At 52.1% G+C, this 14,874-nt stretch overlaps 1 protein-coding gene across 3 annotated transcripts in view; it reads left to right on the top strand.

Moving 5' to 3' along the window:
* CNNM4 (cyclin and CBS domain divalent metal cation transport mediator 4) overlaps positions 1 to 14,874 on the top strand; it is a 51,259-nt gene that overhangs the window by 26,543 nt on the left and 9,842 nt on the right. The window contains exons 2-7 of one of the 3 annotated variants that reach the window (XM_058428457.1): positions 10,257 to 10,400; positions 10,758 to 10,892; positions 12,278 to 12,447; positions 12,773 to 12,869; positions 13,551 to 13,631; positions 14,295 to 14,357. In XM_058428457.1, coding sequence (XP_058284440.1) covers positions 10,257 to 10,400; positions 10,758 to 10,892; positions 12,278 to 12,447; positions 12,773 to 12,869; positions 13,551 to 13,631; positions 14,295 to 14,357 — 690 coding nt within the window. The remainder of the gene's footprint in view (positions 1 to 10,256; positions 10,401 to 10,757; positions 10,893 to 12,277; positions 12,448 to 12,772; positions 12,870 to 13,550; positions 13,632 to 14,294; positions 14,358 to 14,874) is intronic. The other 2 variants (XM_032178752.2, XM_032178753.2) reach the window with 2 other exon arrangements.

Genomic DNA, 14,874 nt, shown 5'->3' with positions numbered 1-14,874 from the left:
AAAAAAAAAAAAAAAAAAAAAAAGAAATGAAAGTCACATGGCCAGGTGCGGTGGCTCATGCCTGTAATCCCAGCACTTTGGGAGGCCCAGGTGGGCGGATCACTTGAGGTCAGGAGTTCCAGACCAACCTGGCCAGCATGGTGAAACCCCATCTCTACTAAAGAATACAAAAAATTAGCTCAGCGTGGTGGCAGGTGCCTGTAATCCCAGCTACTTGGGAGGCCAAGGCATGAGAATGGCTTGAAATTGGGAGGTGGAGGTTGCAGTGAGCTGGGATGGCACCACTGCACTCCATCCTGGGTAACAGAGCAAGACTCTGTCTCAAAAAAAAAAAAAAAAAAAAAAGTCACTCTTATCCCATCATCCAAAATGTGGATATTTTGGTGTATTTTCTTCTACAAAGTCAGCAACAAACCATATTGCTTCTCCCCCAATATGAAAATAGTTTATAATTAGAGTAAAAATAAAAAATAGCATGTTAAGTATAAAATGCATTAAGCAAAAGTGAAGCAAACCAGCAGTCCTTCCTACTCTACTGTTTTGGAACTTTTTACTTTACACAAATAGTGAATCACCATCTCTTGAGATAAATTCATGTCTGAGTCAGCCTTTTTAAAAGCCTTGCAATATTGTTACAGATAACATTGGCAGGCCCTCCTGGGCACACCTTGCATGCTGGCCTGGGTGTTTCCTTTGTATTAAGGTCACTTCCTAGGATTGGGAGAAATGGCAGAGTCCAAGGTCTTGCATATTTTACATTTTGGCACATACTGCCAAATTTCTGAAGAAAAAATTGAACTTCCAATGGTGGGTAGTTCTCCTGCAAACGTTGAGAGTACCAATCTCTGAAATCTTGACTAATATGATAGGTAAAAAATGAGTTCATTTTGAAAATTTGTATTTCCTTAGATTTTGTTTGTATTTATTGTATTTCTATTTAAAATTAAGCTAGTGGTTTTTCTTATGGATTTATAAGTCTGGTATAAAACAGTGACTTTGGACCAGTTAGCCCAATAACTTTCATTGAATAATCTTTTTTCTCCTGCAATTTAATATACCAGATTTATTATATACAGTATTCCCAATTTGTTAGAGTTTATTTCTGTCCATAAGCCAGGCATAGTGGCTCACGCCTACAGTCGCAGCATTTGGGGAGGCCATGGTGGGAGGATCACTTGAGCCCAGGAGTTCGAGATCAGCCTGGGCAGCATAGTGAAACCTCATCTCTACAAAAAATTTTTTAAAAATTAGCTGAGCTTAGTGGCATGCCCTGTAGTCCCAGCTACTTGGGAGGCTGAGGTAGGAGGTTCACTTGAGCCCAGGAAGTCAAAGTTGCAGTGAGCTGTGATTGTGCCACTGTACTGCAGCCTGGGTGACAGAATGAGACCCTGTCTAAAAAAATTGAAGTAAAATAAATATTTCTGTCCATTGTTCTCTCCATTACTGCACTGTTTTTGTTTTGTTTGCTTGTTTTTGAGACAGAGTCTCGCTGTGTTGCCCAGGCTGGAGTGCAGCGGTGCGATCTTAACTCACTACAACTTTCGCCTCCCAGGTTCAAGTGATTCTCCTGCCTCAGCCTGCTGAGTAGCTGGGATTACAGGCCTGTGCCACCACGCCTAACTGATTTTTGCATTTTTAGTAGAGATGGGGTTTCACCATGTTGGCCAGGCTGGTCTTGAACTCCTGACCTCAAGTGATCCGCCTCTTTTGGCCTCCCAAAGTGCTGGGATTACAGGCATGAGCCACCGCAACCGGCCCAGTACTGCACTGTTTTAATCGCTGTAATTTTTTTTTTTTTCTTTTTCTGGAGACAAGGTCTCACTCTGTCTCAGAGCCTAGCGAGTGTAGAGTGTATGGCCTGCCTGCTGGGCCACCGCAGCCTTCTGGTCTGGCCTTTGCCTGGACTGACTGCCCTGACTGCCAGCTGTGTCTCTGGGAGGAAGGGAGCAACATAGATGAGCCCTGTTTAGGATTATGGATGAGCCTGACTGCCCTCCCCGAGGCTAGAGGGCAGGGGCTTGTCACTCTGGCTGGTTCCTCTCCTGCCCTGGCTCTGCCTTCTTGCTGGACTGGCTGCCACTCATCCCGGTGGTTGAGGTCAGCACTATTAATAGCCAGTTTAATCCTGCGGGAGCTTGGGTGAAGGGAGGAAAGAGCAGAGAATCGCCAAGAAATCAGGGTGCTCAGTCATCTGCAGGTGTGCACCCAGGGCCCAAGCCTGTGGCTTCCAGTCAGTCCAGCCCGCACCTCTCCCACTGGGAGGGCCTGAGAGTGAGGGAACATCCTGGGGCCCTGGGATCTCAGAGGCTGGACCTTCCTGGGAGATTCAATGAGTAAGATGCAGAGGACTCCTTCTTGGGTGGTGGGAGTCCCTGGTCTGCTGTGGGGCCCCTGGCTTTTCCCCATGAGAAAAAGCAGCTGGAGCTGGTGAGTAGGGCCCTCTCAGGGCCCCTGTGGACTTTAACCCGGCACCTATAATACGTTTTTCTTAAGGACTTTAAGGGGCTATAAAGTCTTTTTTATGGAGGGCGGGGAAGGAGGACGCAGCAGTTTGCTAAAATGGCCATTGTGCAGGGCAGGGCCATCCTTTCTGCAGCAGGGGTGTGGAGCACCTGCTGTGCCAGGCACAGTGGGAGGGGTTGGGGTAGCATGGCGAGGAGCGAGGGCACTACTCAGGCCTCAATGGGCTGCAGCCTGGTCGGTGGGAGATAGATGCCGGTCAGCCGATGGCACAGAGCTGTGAAGGGAAGAAATGGGTCGGGGTCCAGGGCCCTAAGAGCCAACATGGGCACCCAGGGCTAATGTTTGAGCCCAGGGAAGAAGGATAAAGAGGTGACACAGAGGCTGGGCAGCAGGAGGAGCTGTGAGGGACTCAGGCAGGGCTGGGATCCTCACTCCTTGCCCCTGCGCCAGCTGTGAGGGAACCATGAGGGAGACTGAGGCTGGCACCTGTGGTCTGCCCAGTCCTCCGGGGTTTCTGGAGGCCTCACATGGTGTTCTTTGACTGTGGAGGGTATGGTCCCACCTGGCTGCTGCTGGACAGAGGTCGCTGAAGGGCAGAGTGGGCAAGCATGCCGCCAGGCAAAGCCTGGAGAAGACAGTGGGGACAGCCAGGGTGCCAGGCACCTTGTTTCTGGGCCCCCCTTTCCTGCAGTGCTTGGAAAGTGCTTGGGAAGGCTCAGGAACCCTGAAGTCCCAGAGGAAGCAGTATTAGAATTTTATTTTATTTTATTAATTAATTTTTTTTTTTGAGACGGAGTCTCACTGTGTCGCCCAGGCTGGAGTACAGTGGTGTGATCTTGGCTCACTGCAACCTACGCCTCCCAGGTTCAAGTGATTCTCCTGCCTCAGCCTCCTGAGTAGCTGAGATTACAGGCGCACACCACCACGCCTGGCTAATTTTTGTATTTTTAGTAGAGACGGTGTTTCACCATGTTGGTCAGGCTGGTCTCGAACTCCTGACCTTGTGATCCACCCCCCCCCTCCCCCTCCGGCCTCCCAAAGTGCTGGGATTACAGGCGTGAGCCAACACGCCCGGCCTAGAATTTTTTTTTAAAGTTAATTTAATGGATGTGTTTTTTTGTTTGTTTATCTGTTTGTTTTTTTGAGACAGAGTTTAACTCTTGTTGCCCAGGCTGGAGTGCAATGGCACGATCTCGGTGCACTGCAACTTCCACCTCCCAGCTTCAGGCGATTCTCCTGCCTCAGCCTCCCGAGTAGCTGGGATTACAGGCATGTGCCACCACGCTCAGCTAATTTTGTATTTTTAGTAGAGACGGAGTTTCTCCATGTTGGTCAGGCTGGTCTCAAACTCCCGACCTCAGGTGATCCACCTGCCTCGGCCTCCCAAAGTGCTGGGATTACAGGCATGAGCCACTGCGCCCAGCCTAATGGATGTGTTTTTTTTTTCTGATTATGAAATTAATACTATTGGCCAGGCATGGTGGCTCACGCCTATAATCCCAGCACTTTGGGAGGCCGAGGTGGGCGGATGGATCACTTGAGGTCAGGAGTTAGAGACCAGCCTGGTAAAATCTCATGGTAATCTCACAGAGACCAGCCTGGTAAAATCAACATGGTAAAATCTCATCTCTACTAAAAATACAAAAATCCTGCCGGGCGCAGTAGCTCATGCCTGTAATCCCAGCACTTTGGGAGGCTGAGGCGGGTGGATCACCTGACGTCAGAAGTTCGAGACCAGCCTGGCCAGTATGGTGAAACCCCGTCTCTATTAAAAATATAAAAATTAGCTGCGCATGGTGGCCTGTGCCTGTAGTCCCAGCTACTTGGGAGGCTGAGAGAGGATAATTGCTTGATCCGGGGAGGTGGAGGTTACAGTAAGCTGAGATGGCACCACTGCACTCCAGCCTGAACAACAGAGTGAGACTGTCTCAAAAAAAAAAAAGAAATTAAAATACAAAAATTAGTAGCCAGGCATGGTGGCGCATGCCTATAATCCCAGCTACTCAGGAGGCTGGTGATCCACCCGCCATGGCTTCCCAAAGTGCTGGGATTTCAGGTGTGAGCCACAGCGCCCAGCCCATAAAATTGTATTTTAATGAGCTACCTTATGTTATTATTGGTGTCTATTCAATTGGCTGATTAGATTTTGGGGGTGGCATCGGCTGGGTGCAGTGGCTCATGCCTGTAATCCCGGCACTTAGGGAGGCTGAGGCAGGTGGATCACCTGAGGTCAGGAGCTCGAGACCAGCCTGGCCAACATGGTGAAATCCCGTCTCTACTAAAAATACAAAAAATTAGCTGGGTGTGGTGGCGGGCGCCTGTAATCCCAGCTAATCAGGAGGCTGAGGCAGAAGAATCCACTGCACTTGAGCCTGGGCAAAAGAGAAAGACTCTGTCTCAAAAAAAAAAAAAAAGAAAAAAAAGAAGCATGGAAATTAAAACAATACATCTACAGCTAAAAATCCACATTTTTCAAAGTAGTCCTTAGTCAATGAAAAATGACTGAGGAAATATAGCAAAATGTTAGTATTTGCTTGAGCCATATAAAATTGCTGATACTCAATTATATTTTACCAAAACCAGCAATTCATGTGGCTTAATCTACATATGGGGGATTCAGGATGGTTTCTATTTTCTGTTTTCTTTTTATACTTTCCTATATAAAAAATTGCAAATTTTTCATAATCAATAGTATTAATTTCTTTTTCTTTCTTTTTTTTTTTTTGAGATGGAGTCACTCGCTCTGTTGCCCAGGCTGGAGTGCAGTGGCATGATCTTGCCTCACTACAACCTCCACCTCCCAGGTTCAAGCAGTTCTGAGCCTGAAATCTCAGCACTTTGGGAGGCCGAGGCGGGCTGAACACTTGAGGTCAGGAGCACGAGACTAGCCTGGCCAACATGGTGAAACCCCATCTCTACTAAAAATACAAAAAATTAGCCGGGTGTGGTGGCGGGTGCCTGTAATCCCAGCTACCCAGGAGACTGAGGTGGGAGAATCACTGGAACCTGCGAGGTGGAGATTGCAGTGAGCTGAGATTGCGCCACTGCACTCCAGCCTGGGTGACAGAGTGAGACTCCAGCTCAAAAAAAAACCATGCACACAAAAAAATACAATTTTATTAGAATTTATACTATGAGAATCCTAAATATAAGTCCTAAATTGATCTGCTTATTTTAGATGTTAAATCAGTTAGCAATAATTTCCAAAGTATAGAAACTTCTAAATTGCTGAAATCTAAAATAATTCTTTCCATCTTCGGCTTCCCTTCCCCTTCCCCGCTCCCCTTCCCCTTACTGGTTACTTTTCTCCTCCTGCTAAATGGATGTAGAGGGACAAAGAAAGACAGGAGGAACCGGTCATGGTGGCTCACACCTGTAATCCCAGCACTCTGGGAGGCCGAGGAGGGTGGATCACCTGAGGTCAGGAGTTCGTGACCAGCCTGGCCAACATGGTGAAACCCCATCTCTACTAAAAATACAAAAAAATTAGCTGGGCGTGGTAGCGGGCACCTGTAATCCCAGCTACTTGGTAGGCTGAGGCAGGAGAATCGCTTGAACCTGCTAGGCGGAGGTTGCAGTGAGCTGAGATCGTGCCACTGTACTCCAGCCTGGCGACAGAGCAAGACTACATCTCAAAAAAAAGAGAGGAGGTCGGGCTCACTGTCCCATGGGCCTGATAACTGGGACAGAGCTGCCCTGAAGGGAGACAGGAGTGTTGGGGGGATGGGCATGAGCTGGGTTTTGGCTACGTTAATTTCAAGGTATTAGTGACGTCAGGCAGCACTTGGATAGAGGAATCTGGAGGGCATGGGAGAGGACAGGGCTGCAGAGATTTATTTGGGACACTTGTACACTTGTGTTTAAAGTTGCTAGGCAAGGGACCAGGTGTACAGACTGAGTTCTGAGTCTCTCCAGCATTAAGTGGTCAGGGAGAAGCAGTGACCCCTGAGGTCAGGAGCACTGGGAGGGCTGTGTCCTGGAAGCCCTGGGCAGAAGGGGCTTCCAGGGGAAAGGAGGGAGTGACCGTTGGTCAGCAGGTCATCTGAGAATAACACTCCACCATGAAAGGTCATTGGTGACCTTGACCAGAGGCTCTCTGGCCTGGGGAGGGGAAAATTCTACCAGGACAAAAAGATGTCCCCTCTGGACAGACTAATTAGAAAAGAGGAAAAACAGCCCAGGGGCCCAAAGCTCACCCTGCAGAGGGTGACTGACTGGCCCCTTAGCCTGGAACCTCTGTACGGAACCCCAGTTGGCCGGCCATCAGCCGGTGTCCAAAGCTCAGCTTGCAGAGGAGGGGTGAACGTGTACACGGTGCCCAGGGCTGCACACCTACAAGGTGCCTGTCATGCAGCTGGCCGCCACCCGAGGGTGCACACACACAGCAGTGGATCCCGCCAAGGGGTCTCAGAGAGGAGGTGGGGGGCGGAGAATGGTATCAAGACCCTGCTCAGGGAATCAGGTCATTTCATCCACAGGAGGGCTGTTTCCACTTTAAGAGAGGCTGCCAGGCCGGGCACGGTGGCTCACATCTGTAATCCCAGCACCCTGGGAGGCCAAGGCAGAAGGATCACTTGAGGTCAGGAGTTCGAGACCAGCCTGGACAACCTGGCAAAACCCCATCTCTACTAAAAATGCAAAATTAGCTGGGTATGGTGGTACGCACCCAGCTACTCAGGAGGCTGAGGCAGGAGAATTGCTTGAACCCGGGAGGTGAAGATTGCAGTGAGCTGAGATTGTACTGGGCCACTCCAGCCTGGGCTACAGAGCGAGACTTATCTCAGAAAAAAATAAAAAAAGAGAGAGGCCACCAGCCTTTCACTGTGAGGGAACCTTTCGTTGGTCAGGATTTGGTCTGAGCCTATGGAGTAATTAGGGATGTGAATGTAGTGGGGAGGTTGTTTTCTGACTTTGGGGGTCTGAACAAAGTTCTGCTCACTGAACCTTGTCAAAGAACACACCCCCATTCCCTGGGGCGCGATCTGTGGCAGTGGAAGGCACAGAGGGCCCTTGTCCACCCTAGCGACTCTCACCAGTTTCCCTTTGTTCTCCTTAATTTTGTTTTCCCCCTTAATTTTTGTCTCAGTTTTGTTTTTAAATTATAAATAAAACAGTATAGAAGGGGATATAGACAGGCAAAATAGCCTCTTCCCCAAACTCCAAATACCCGCAAAGGCGAGCACTCTTACTGCTTCTGGACGCTTCCAGGGCAGTTCAAGCCCACACACCCCCTTTGTTTCTGTGCAGGCAGATGGCTCCATGCATTCTGTTCCGTGACTTGCTCTTTCACTAATAGCGTATCTTAGATTTCGTTCCGCGCTTTATTCATCTACCGCCGCCGTGTTCTCCCTTGAGTAGCTGTGGCCCCTGTTGAGTCTCTGTGCCCTATTGCTGTTGCTTTAGGTTGTTTCTCGTTTGGGGCTGTTAAAAAGAATGTTGCCAAGAGCCCCTTTCTCGTGTGTCTTTTGTGAAGGTTACCTCTCCCTAGGGTAAGTTCCTAGAAGTGGACCTTCCAAGTCCAAGGTTAGGAACCCTTGATTTTATGACATCCTGACCAACTGGCCCCCTGAAATGTTGTACCCTTTTACCTGGCCACCAACCAGATACATGTGAGGGCCTGTTTGTCTTCCCCATCCTCTGCCATAACTGGGCATTACCAGGCTTTTTAGAGGGTGCCTATCTGGAAGGGGGTACAGGTTGGGCATCCCGAATCCAAAAATCCAAAATCCTAAATGCTCCAAAATCCAAAACTTTTTGAGTACCAACATGATGCTCAAAAGAAATGCTCATTGGAGCATTTTGTAGTTCAGATTTTCAGATTTGGGATGCTCAATGGCGTGTATTCTGCAAATATTCCAAAATCCAAAAAAATCTGAAATCCGAAACACTTCTGGTCCCCAGTGAGGAATAAGGGATACTCAGCCTGTGAAAGCTGCCTTGCTTTAATTCCCATCCCCATGTGGTGACATTGTTTAGCTAGATGCCCAGGCCCTTCCAGGCACTGTCTTTCTTGAGGGCACTCCTGTATGGACAGCCTCCAGCAGGCACAGAGGCCTGGGGGCGGACCCCAGGGTCCCGGCCTGGCCCGCTGCCGCCCTGCTGGAGGGCCTCACAGATCTCTTGAACTTGTTGGCTCATCTCTAGGAAGATACTGGGGTATTTTCAATCGAGTCCAGCCATGGCTCTGTCTAGCAAGGCTCTAAACGTTTTTTGACCAGAACCTGTGGTGGGAAATACATATATTATAGCCCCTGGCATGTGTGTGAAAAACTTTCACAATGCAGTACTCCCCCCCATCACATGGGGTGTATTGTGAGAATTTTTACTTTAGTCATGAGACCTTACATTCTCTCTGCTCTCCCTAAGAGGCCTTTAGAAGTTCTGAACAGCCCATCTTGGGCTGGGGGATATTCTGTGGCCTTAAAGACCTGGAAAACATCCTCCACCGAGGGTATTTAGGATGAGTTCTTTAGTCCCTAGAGCGAGGCTCTTGGATTGTGAAGGGGAAGCTGTGCAGAAGACCCTGACCTGACCTTCCCAGATTTCCAGGGGCCTTTCTTCCTAGGCTGCTCCAAACCTGTGTTCCTGCGAGTGGGGCACGGCACACAGGACTCATTCTGCCTAGACTGTGGACCTAGCCCTTCTTGGCTGGCCCCTCTTGCCACTCGCTGGGGCTGGGGCCATAAGAGCAGGGTGTGGCCTTCAAAAAGGGGTCTGGGAAGACCCACCACCCCACAGGGTTTCTGTGGAGGGTCCTGCCCCACCCCAGCCTCCTTCCCTCACTTTGGGTTGAGGGGGTGGCCCCTCTCTAATTGTAGTCTCTGCCCCACCTAATCACAGTGCTCAGCCTCTCTGTGCCCTTGTCAGTTTGGGTCTTTCCCCTTCCCTAGAGTCCCAGAAGCCCCTGATAAGTGATACCAGGCAGGGTCTTTTTTTTTTTTTTTGAGACAGAATCTCACTCTGTTGCCCAGGCTGGAGTGCAGTGGCATGATCTCGGCCCACTGCAACCTCTGCCTCCCGGGTTCAAGCAATTCTCCTGCCTCAGCCTCCCGAGTAGCTGGGACTACAGGTGTGTACTACCACACCTGGCTAATTTTTGTATTTTTAGTAGAGATGGGGTTTTACCGTGTTGGCCAGTCTGGTCTCAAACTCCTGGCCTCAAGCAATCTGCCCGCTTCAGCCCCTCCAAGGTGCTGGGATTACAGGTGTGAGCCACTGCTCCCAGCATTGCCATTTTTATCCGATTTAAACAAGTAGTCCTGGCCTGGCATGGTGGATCATGCCTCTATTCCCAGCACTTTGGGAGGCTGAGACGGGATGACTGCTTGAGCCTAGGAGTTTGAGACCAGCTTGAGCAACATAGCAAGATCCATCTCTACAAAAAATAAAAGAGTTAGCCAGGCATGGTGGAGCACACCTGTGGTCTCAGCTACTCGGGAGGCTGAGGTGGGAGGCTCTCTTGAGCCCAGAAGTTGGAGGCTGCAGTGAGCTATGATTGCGCCACTGCACTCCAGCCTGGGTAACAGAGCTAGACCCTGTCCTTCCCCCACAAAAAAAGAGAAAAACAAAAAAGCGATCCTTAACAACATGCTTTTAAAAATTACTTTTAGTTTTCCTTTTCATAAAAGCAATGTCTGTTTGCAGTAGAAATGTCAGGAAAGATGGAAAAGATAAAAACCACCATGACCCCATCCTGGTGACTTATGACCCTACGTCTAGAGTTAATGTTTTGGTTGAGGGAGTCTCATGACTGGCCTCTGGGCTCTTGTCTGACCTGCTGCATTGTCCCACAGGGAAGTCCCACCTGGCCATCGTGCAGAAGGTAAACAACGAGGGTGAGGGTGACCCCTTCTACGAGGTCCTGGGCCTGGTCACCCTGGAGGACGTGATCGAGGAGATCATCAAGTCAGAGATCTTGGACGAGTCCGACATGTACAGTGAGTCCAGCCTTCCACAGGGCCCAGGACCCCTTTCCTGCTTGGATCGAAACCTGGTGTCCCTAGCTGGAAGGGCCCTAGTGCAGGGACACAGGAGGCCTAGCATCCAGAGGCCCAGTGGCCAGGTGCCCTGCACTGGCCGAGGTGAGCAGGGAGCAGGTTGCTGAGAGCAGTGCCTGGAGGCTGCCTTCACCCTCGGCCTCTGTGCCTTGGCGTCAGCCCAGGACCCTGCCAGCCAGAGCCTGCTGCTCCTGCATGGGACTAGGGGCTGGAGAGCTGGAGCTGCGGGGTGGGTTCCAGTCTCTTCCTGAGTCCTCAGGGGTCTGTGTTCTCAATTCCATGCTCTTCTTCCGGCAGCTGACAACCGAAGCCGGAAGCGGGTGTCTGAGAAGAACAAGCGTGACTTCTCTGCCTTCAAGGATGCAGACAATGAGCTCAAAGTGAAAATCTCCCCACAGCTCCTCCTGGCCGCTCATCGCTTCCTAGCCACAGGTAGCGTGAGGAGGACCTTCCGGTCTTGGTGGAAATACGGTCACAGGGGGAGAAGTCCTGGGTTTCTGGCTACTTTCCCCCCATAGGACAAGGGCTGCAGCAGGTGAGGGGTGCAGAGACAACACAGCCACCCCTGGAAGGGGCCAGGTGTCTGCTCCACCCATGGGGATCTCCCTGCAATTCATTTGCCATTAATGGGCGGCTACTGCAAACTTCTAGGAAGCATCCAAGTTACTATATTTAATAGTTTGGGAAATAATGACTAGGTACTATGGCTCACACCTGTAATCCCAGCACTTTGGGAGGCCAAGGCAGGAGGATTGCATGAGCCCATAAGTTCGAGACCAGCCTGAGCAACATGGTGAGACCCCATCTCTACAAAAAATACAAAAGCCAGGCATGGTGGTGCCCTCCTGTAGTCCCAGCTACTTGGGAGGCTGTGAGGTGGGACAGTTGCATGCCTGTGGTCCCAGCTACTCAGGAGGCTGATATGGGAGGACCACATGAGCCCAGGAGTTTGAAGCTGCAGTAAGTTGTAAATGCACCACTGCACTTAGCCTGGGCCACAGAACAAGATTCTGTCTCAAAAACAACAAAAAAGAAAATAACCACTGAGGTGGGCCCCTAGGCTGGCCAGGCCCATCAGGGCTTGTGGAATGGGAAGGAGAAGGGACCCTTCCCCTTCTGCAGGCCTGCTGGGTGTGGCTGGACCCCTCGCGTGCTCACCCACTCTGAGGAGCTTGCATCCAGCTCTGCTCTTATCTCTCTGGCCCTCCCCTCTGCAGACGTGTGCTGGTTCCCGCAGGAATTCACCTCGAGTTCAGAGACATTTCTCTCTTTTCAGCCCTGATTCAAAGCTCCATTGGGGACTTGGGTGACAGGTTCTGCTCTTCCCACTCTGTCCCCCTCTCCCCCCCGGCCCAATTCATCTTCCTTCCCACCCCTTACTTGCTAAAGGGGTGGTAATTCCCTCTCCATTATTTTTCCTGTGGGATATTGATGTTGATGCTATAATTATAGTCACATATACTAAGTGCTGTCCATGTGCTATCCCATTCGCCCTCACAACCACCCTGTGAAGCTTTTACCCCTGTATTACAGATAAGGAAACTGAGATGCGGGTTAAGTAATTTGCCCAAGGTCACGTGCTGTTCTTGCAGGAGCCACTGCTCAAGCCCAGGCAGGCAGGCAGCCTTGGATCCAACCAGTCAGAAGCCAAGCGTGCTCCCTCCCCAGGGAGATGCAGAACCGAGGGCCAGCCGAGCAGGGTGGGAGTCATCTGAGCACAGCGTGGCTGCTGTGGTTGGGGTGGAGGCACAGCAGTGATCGAGCTTTAGGGCCACCCAGCCAGCCCCGTGTGAGTTCTCTTCTCTCTCCTCCTACAGAGGTCCCCCAGTTTAGCCCCTCCCTGATATCAGAGAAGATCCTGCTGCGGCTACTCAAGTACCCAGATGTCATTCAGGAACTCAAGTTTGACGAGCACAATAAGTACTACGCCCGCCATTACCTGTACACCCGAAATAAGCCGGCCGACTACTTCATCCTCATCTTGCAGGTGAGCCCGCTCAGCCCTGGGCCTGCCACCTGCTCCCCCTGGCACTGCAGCACCCCCCAGGCCCTCTTTCCCACCTGCTGTGGAGGTGCATGGCTTCCCGGCCTGGGGAGCCTGCTGCCTGCCCTTGAGCCCCGCCTGCCCCACGTGGCCATCCTCTCCCTGAGAGGCCACCCTTGATCTCATAGGTCAGGCCCCTGAGCTCTCCAGGGCTCCAGTACCGGCCCTTCCTCCTGCCCCACCGTCCCTTATTCCTCACTCCCCATCCTGCCTCATCCTTTGTTTCCTCCCTCACTCTGTCTCTAACTTCAGCCCTGTGTTTTTTCAGGGGAAGGTGGAGGTGGAGGCAGGGAAGGAGAACATGAAGTTTGAGACAGGCGCCTTCTCCTACTATGGGACTATGGCCCTGAACTCGGTCCCCTCCGGTGAGTTGTTGGGCATAGTCTTTGCTGCCCTCTGGCCCCCCTGCAGCTGGGGAGCCATGGATCGACACCAGAACTGAGCATGGGCCTGAGAGCTCATAGCCAGCTGGCTGGGGCAGAGGGAGGCTGGTGAGGCAGGAGCCGCCAGGGCCCGGAGCGGGTGGTGTGGAAGAGCAGAGGGAGCTGCCCCTTTGGATGGGGTCCAGAAGCTGGAGGGGAAAAGAGGAGCGAGGGATTTTAGAGTAAAGGCCTGGAGGCAGCGGAGGGCATGTCCAGAGGTTGTGAGGAGACCAGCCTGCCTGGGGAGGAAGCCTGTGGGGAGGAAGGCTCAGGGCCCTGCTCCTGAGGACCGGAGGGGAGTCTGAGCGTCCAAAGTGCCTGGGGTCAGCAGCCAGGCCAGGGCCTGTTTGCCAGGGCAGGCTGCAGATGGGTTTGGCTTTTTGGAGGATGTGGCTACTGGGTTTTGGTTAGAGGTCAGCTCCGATGGAATAAAGGGCCTTGGGGACAGACAGAAGGGAGACTGGGCACCCTCCGAGAGGTGTTATGGAAGGTCCGGGGATGCACCGCTCCGGCTGCCCCAGTACCGTCTCCTGTGCTGAGTGGCTCAGGCTTTCCCCACAGAGCCCCACAGACAAGGCCCCGCAGGCCCAGGTCTCGCCAGCTCATCTCCTCGCTCCTCTCTAGCCTTCAGTCCTGGGGCGAGGTTGCTGCAGGATAGAGACAGAAAGTCCACTTTGGTGTTGGAGAACAGGCCACGCCAGTGGGGTACGTGCTGCAGCTCCCAGAGAACCTCTGTGCTGTGCCTCTCACTGTCCTTTGACAAAAAGGACCCCGAGGGGGAATGGGGGTAGGGCACCCATGAATATTGACACCCAGCTCAGCTTATCCACCATGTCCTCGGCCCCTCCATCAGATGAGTGGGGCATGGCAGGCTCCCTGGGCAGGGGACAGACAGGGCCCCAGAGTGGGGCTCTGAGCAGGTTAACCCTGCCAGATGCCTCAGGCCTGGGGACGACTTCCTGTGCCTCCAAGAGCAGCTGTTCTCTGTTCAGTTTGAGGAAATCTCATTCAGAAGGGCGGGCAGGCACGGGAGACTCTTCCCCAGGCACTGTTTGTGCAGTGAAGCCTCAGAGGCCCTGGTCAGGGCCCAGGCTCTGTCTGTCCACCCATAGTCTCTCTGTTCCCATTTGGTGTAGCCAGAAGGGAGGGGAGATGACTGGGCACACTCAGCCAGCTTCTGCCCGTCTCTGCACAGGGCTCATCTCTGTGCCCTGAGCACCCTTCCCAGCAGAGCCATGTCCCTTTCTCCACTGGGCCCGTCACTGCCCAAAGCAACCTGGCCCCGTCAGGTCTGCCTCTGTCCTGTGCCTGTGGTTCCGTGTCCTGTCTCCTGACTGCGCCCATCACTGACCTTCTCTTTTGCTCCAGTGCCTTCAGTCCAGGTCGGGTGTCCGCCTGGCAATCGGAACTCCCTGCTCTGCTGGCTCACAGGTAACGTGGCATGGCTGAGGGTCACGCTGCCACCTGCTGCCTGTGCCTGCACACTGCAGCTGCATTAACCTCCCCACAGGGACCCGGGTGCCCGCCTGCTCAATGTGGGCCGCCATACCTCAGTGGCTCTGCTTGGCTGGGGCCCAATTTCTGGGCAGCTTTGCTGCCTCAGCTCTAGTAGGGGCCCCCGAAGATCTCTTAGTCCTTGAGATCACACACTCATAGACACATACACACAGAGACACACAGAGAGATACACATACAGGTACACATAGCCATAGACACACGCAGAGACACACACAGTGAGATACCATACACACAGAGACCACACACGCAGAGAGACCACACACACACACACAGAGACCATACAGGCCACACACGCAGAGAGACCACACACGCAGAGAGAGACCACACACACACACAGAGACCACACACGCAGAGAGACCACATGCAGAGAGACCACACACACACACAGAGACCACACACGCAGAGAGACCACACGCAGAGAGACCACACA

Source organism: Hylobates moloch, unplaced genomic scaffold, assembly GCF_009828535.3.
Source record: "Hylobates moloch isolate HMO894 unplaced genomic scaffold, HMol_V3 SCAFFOLD_15, whole genome shotgun sequence".
NCBI classification, from domain to species: domain Eukaryota; kingdom Metazoa; phylum Chordata; class Mammalia; order Primates; family Hylobatidae; genus Hylobates; species Hylobates moloch.
Note: the sequence above shows the minus strand (reverse complement) of the source record. Positions and strands in the feature narration are given on the sequence as shown.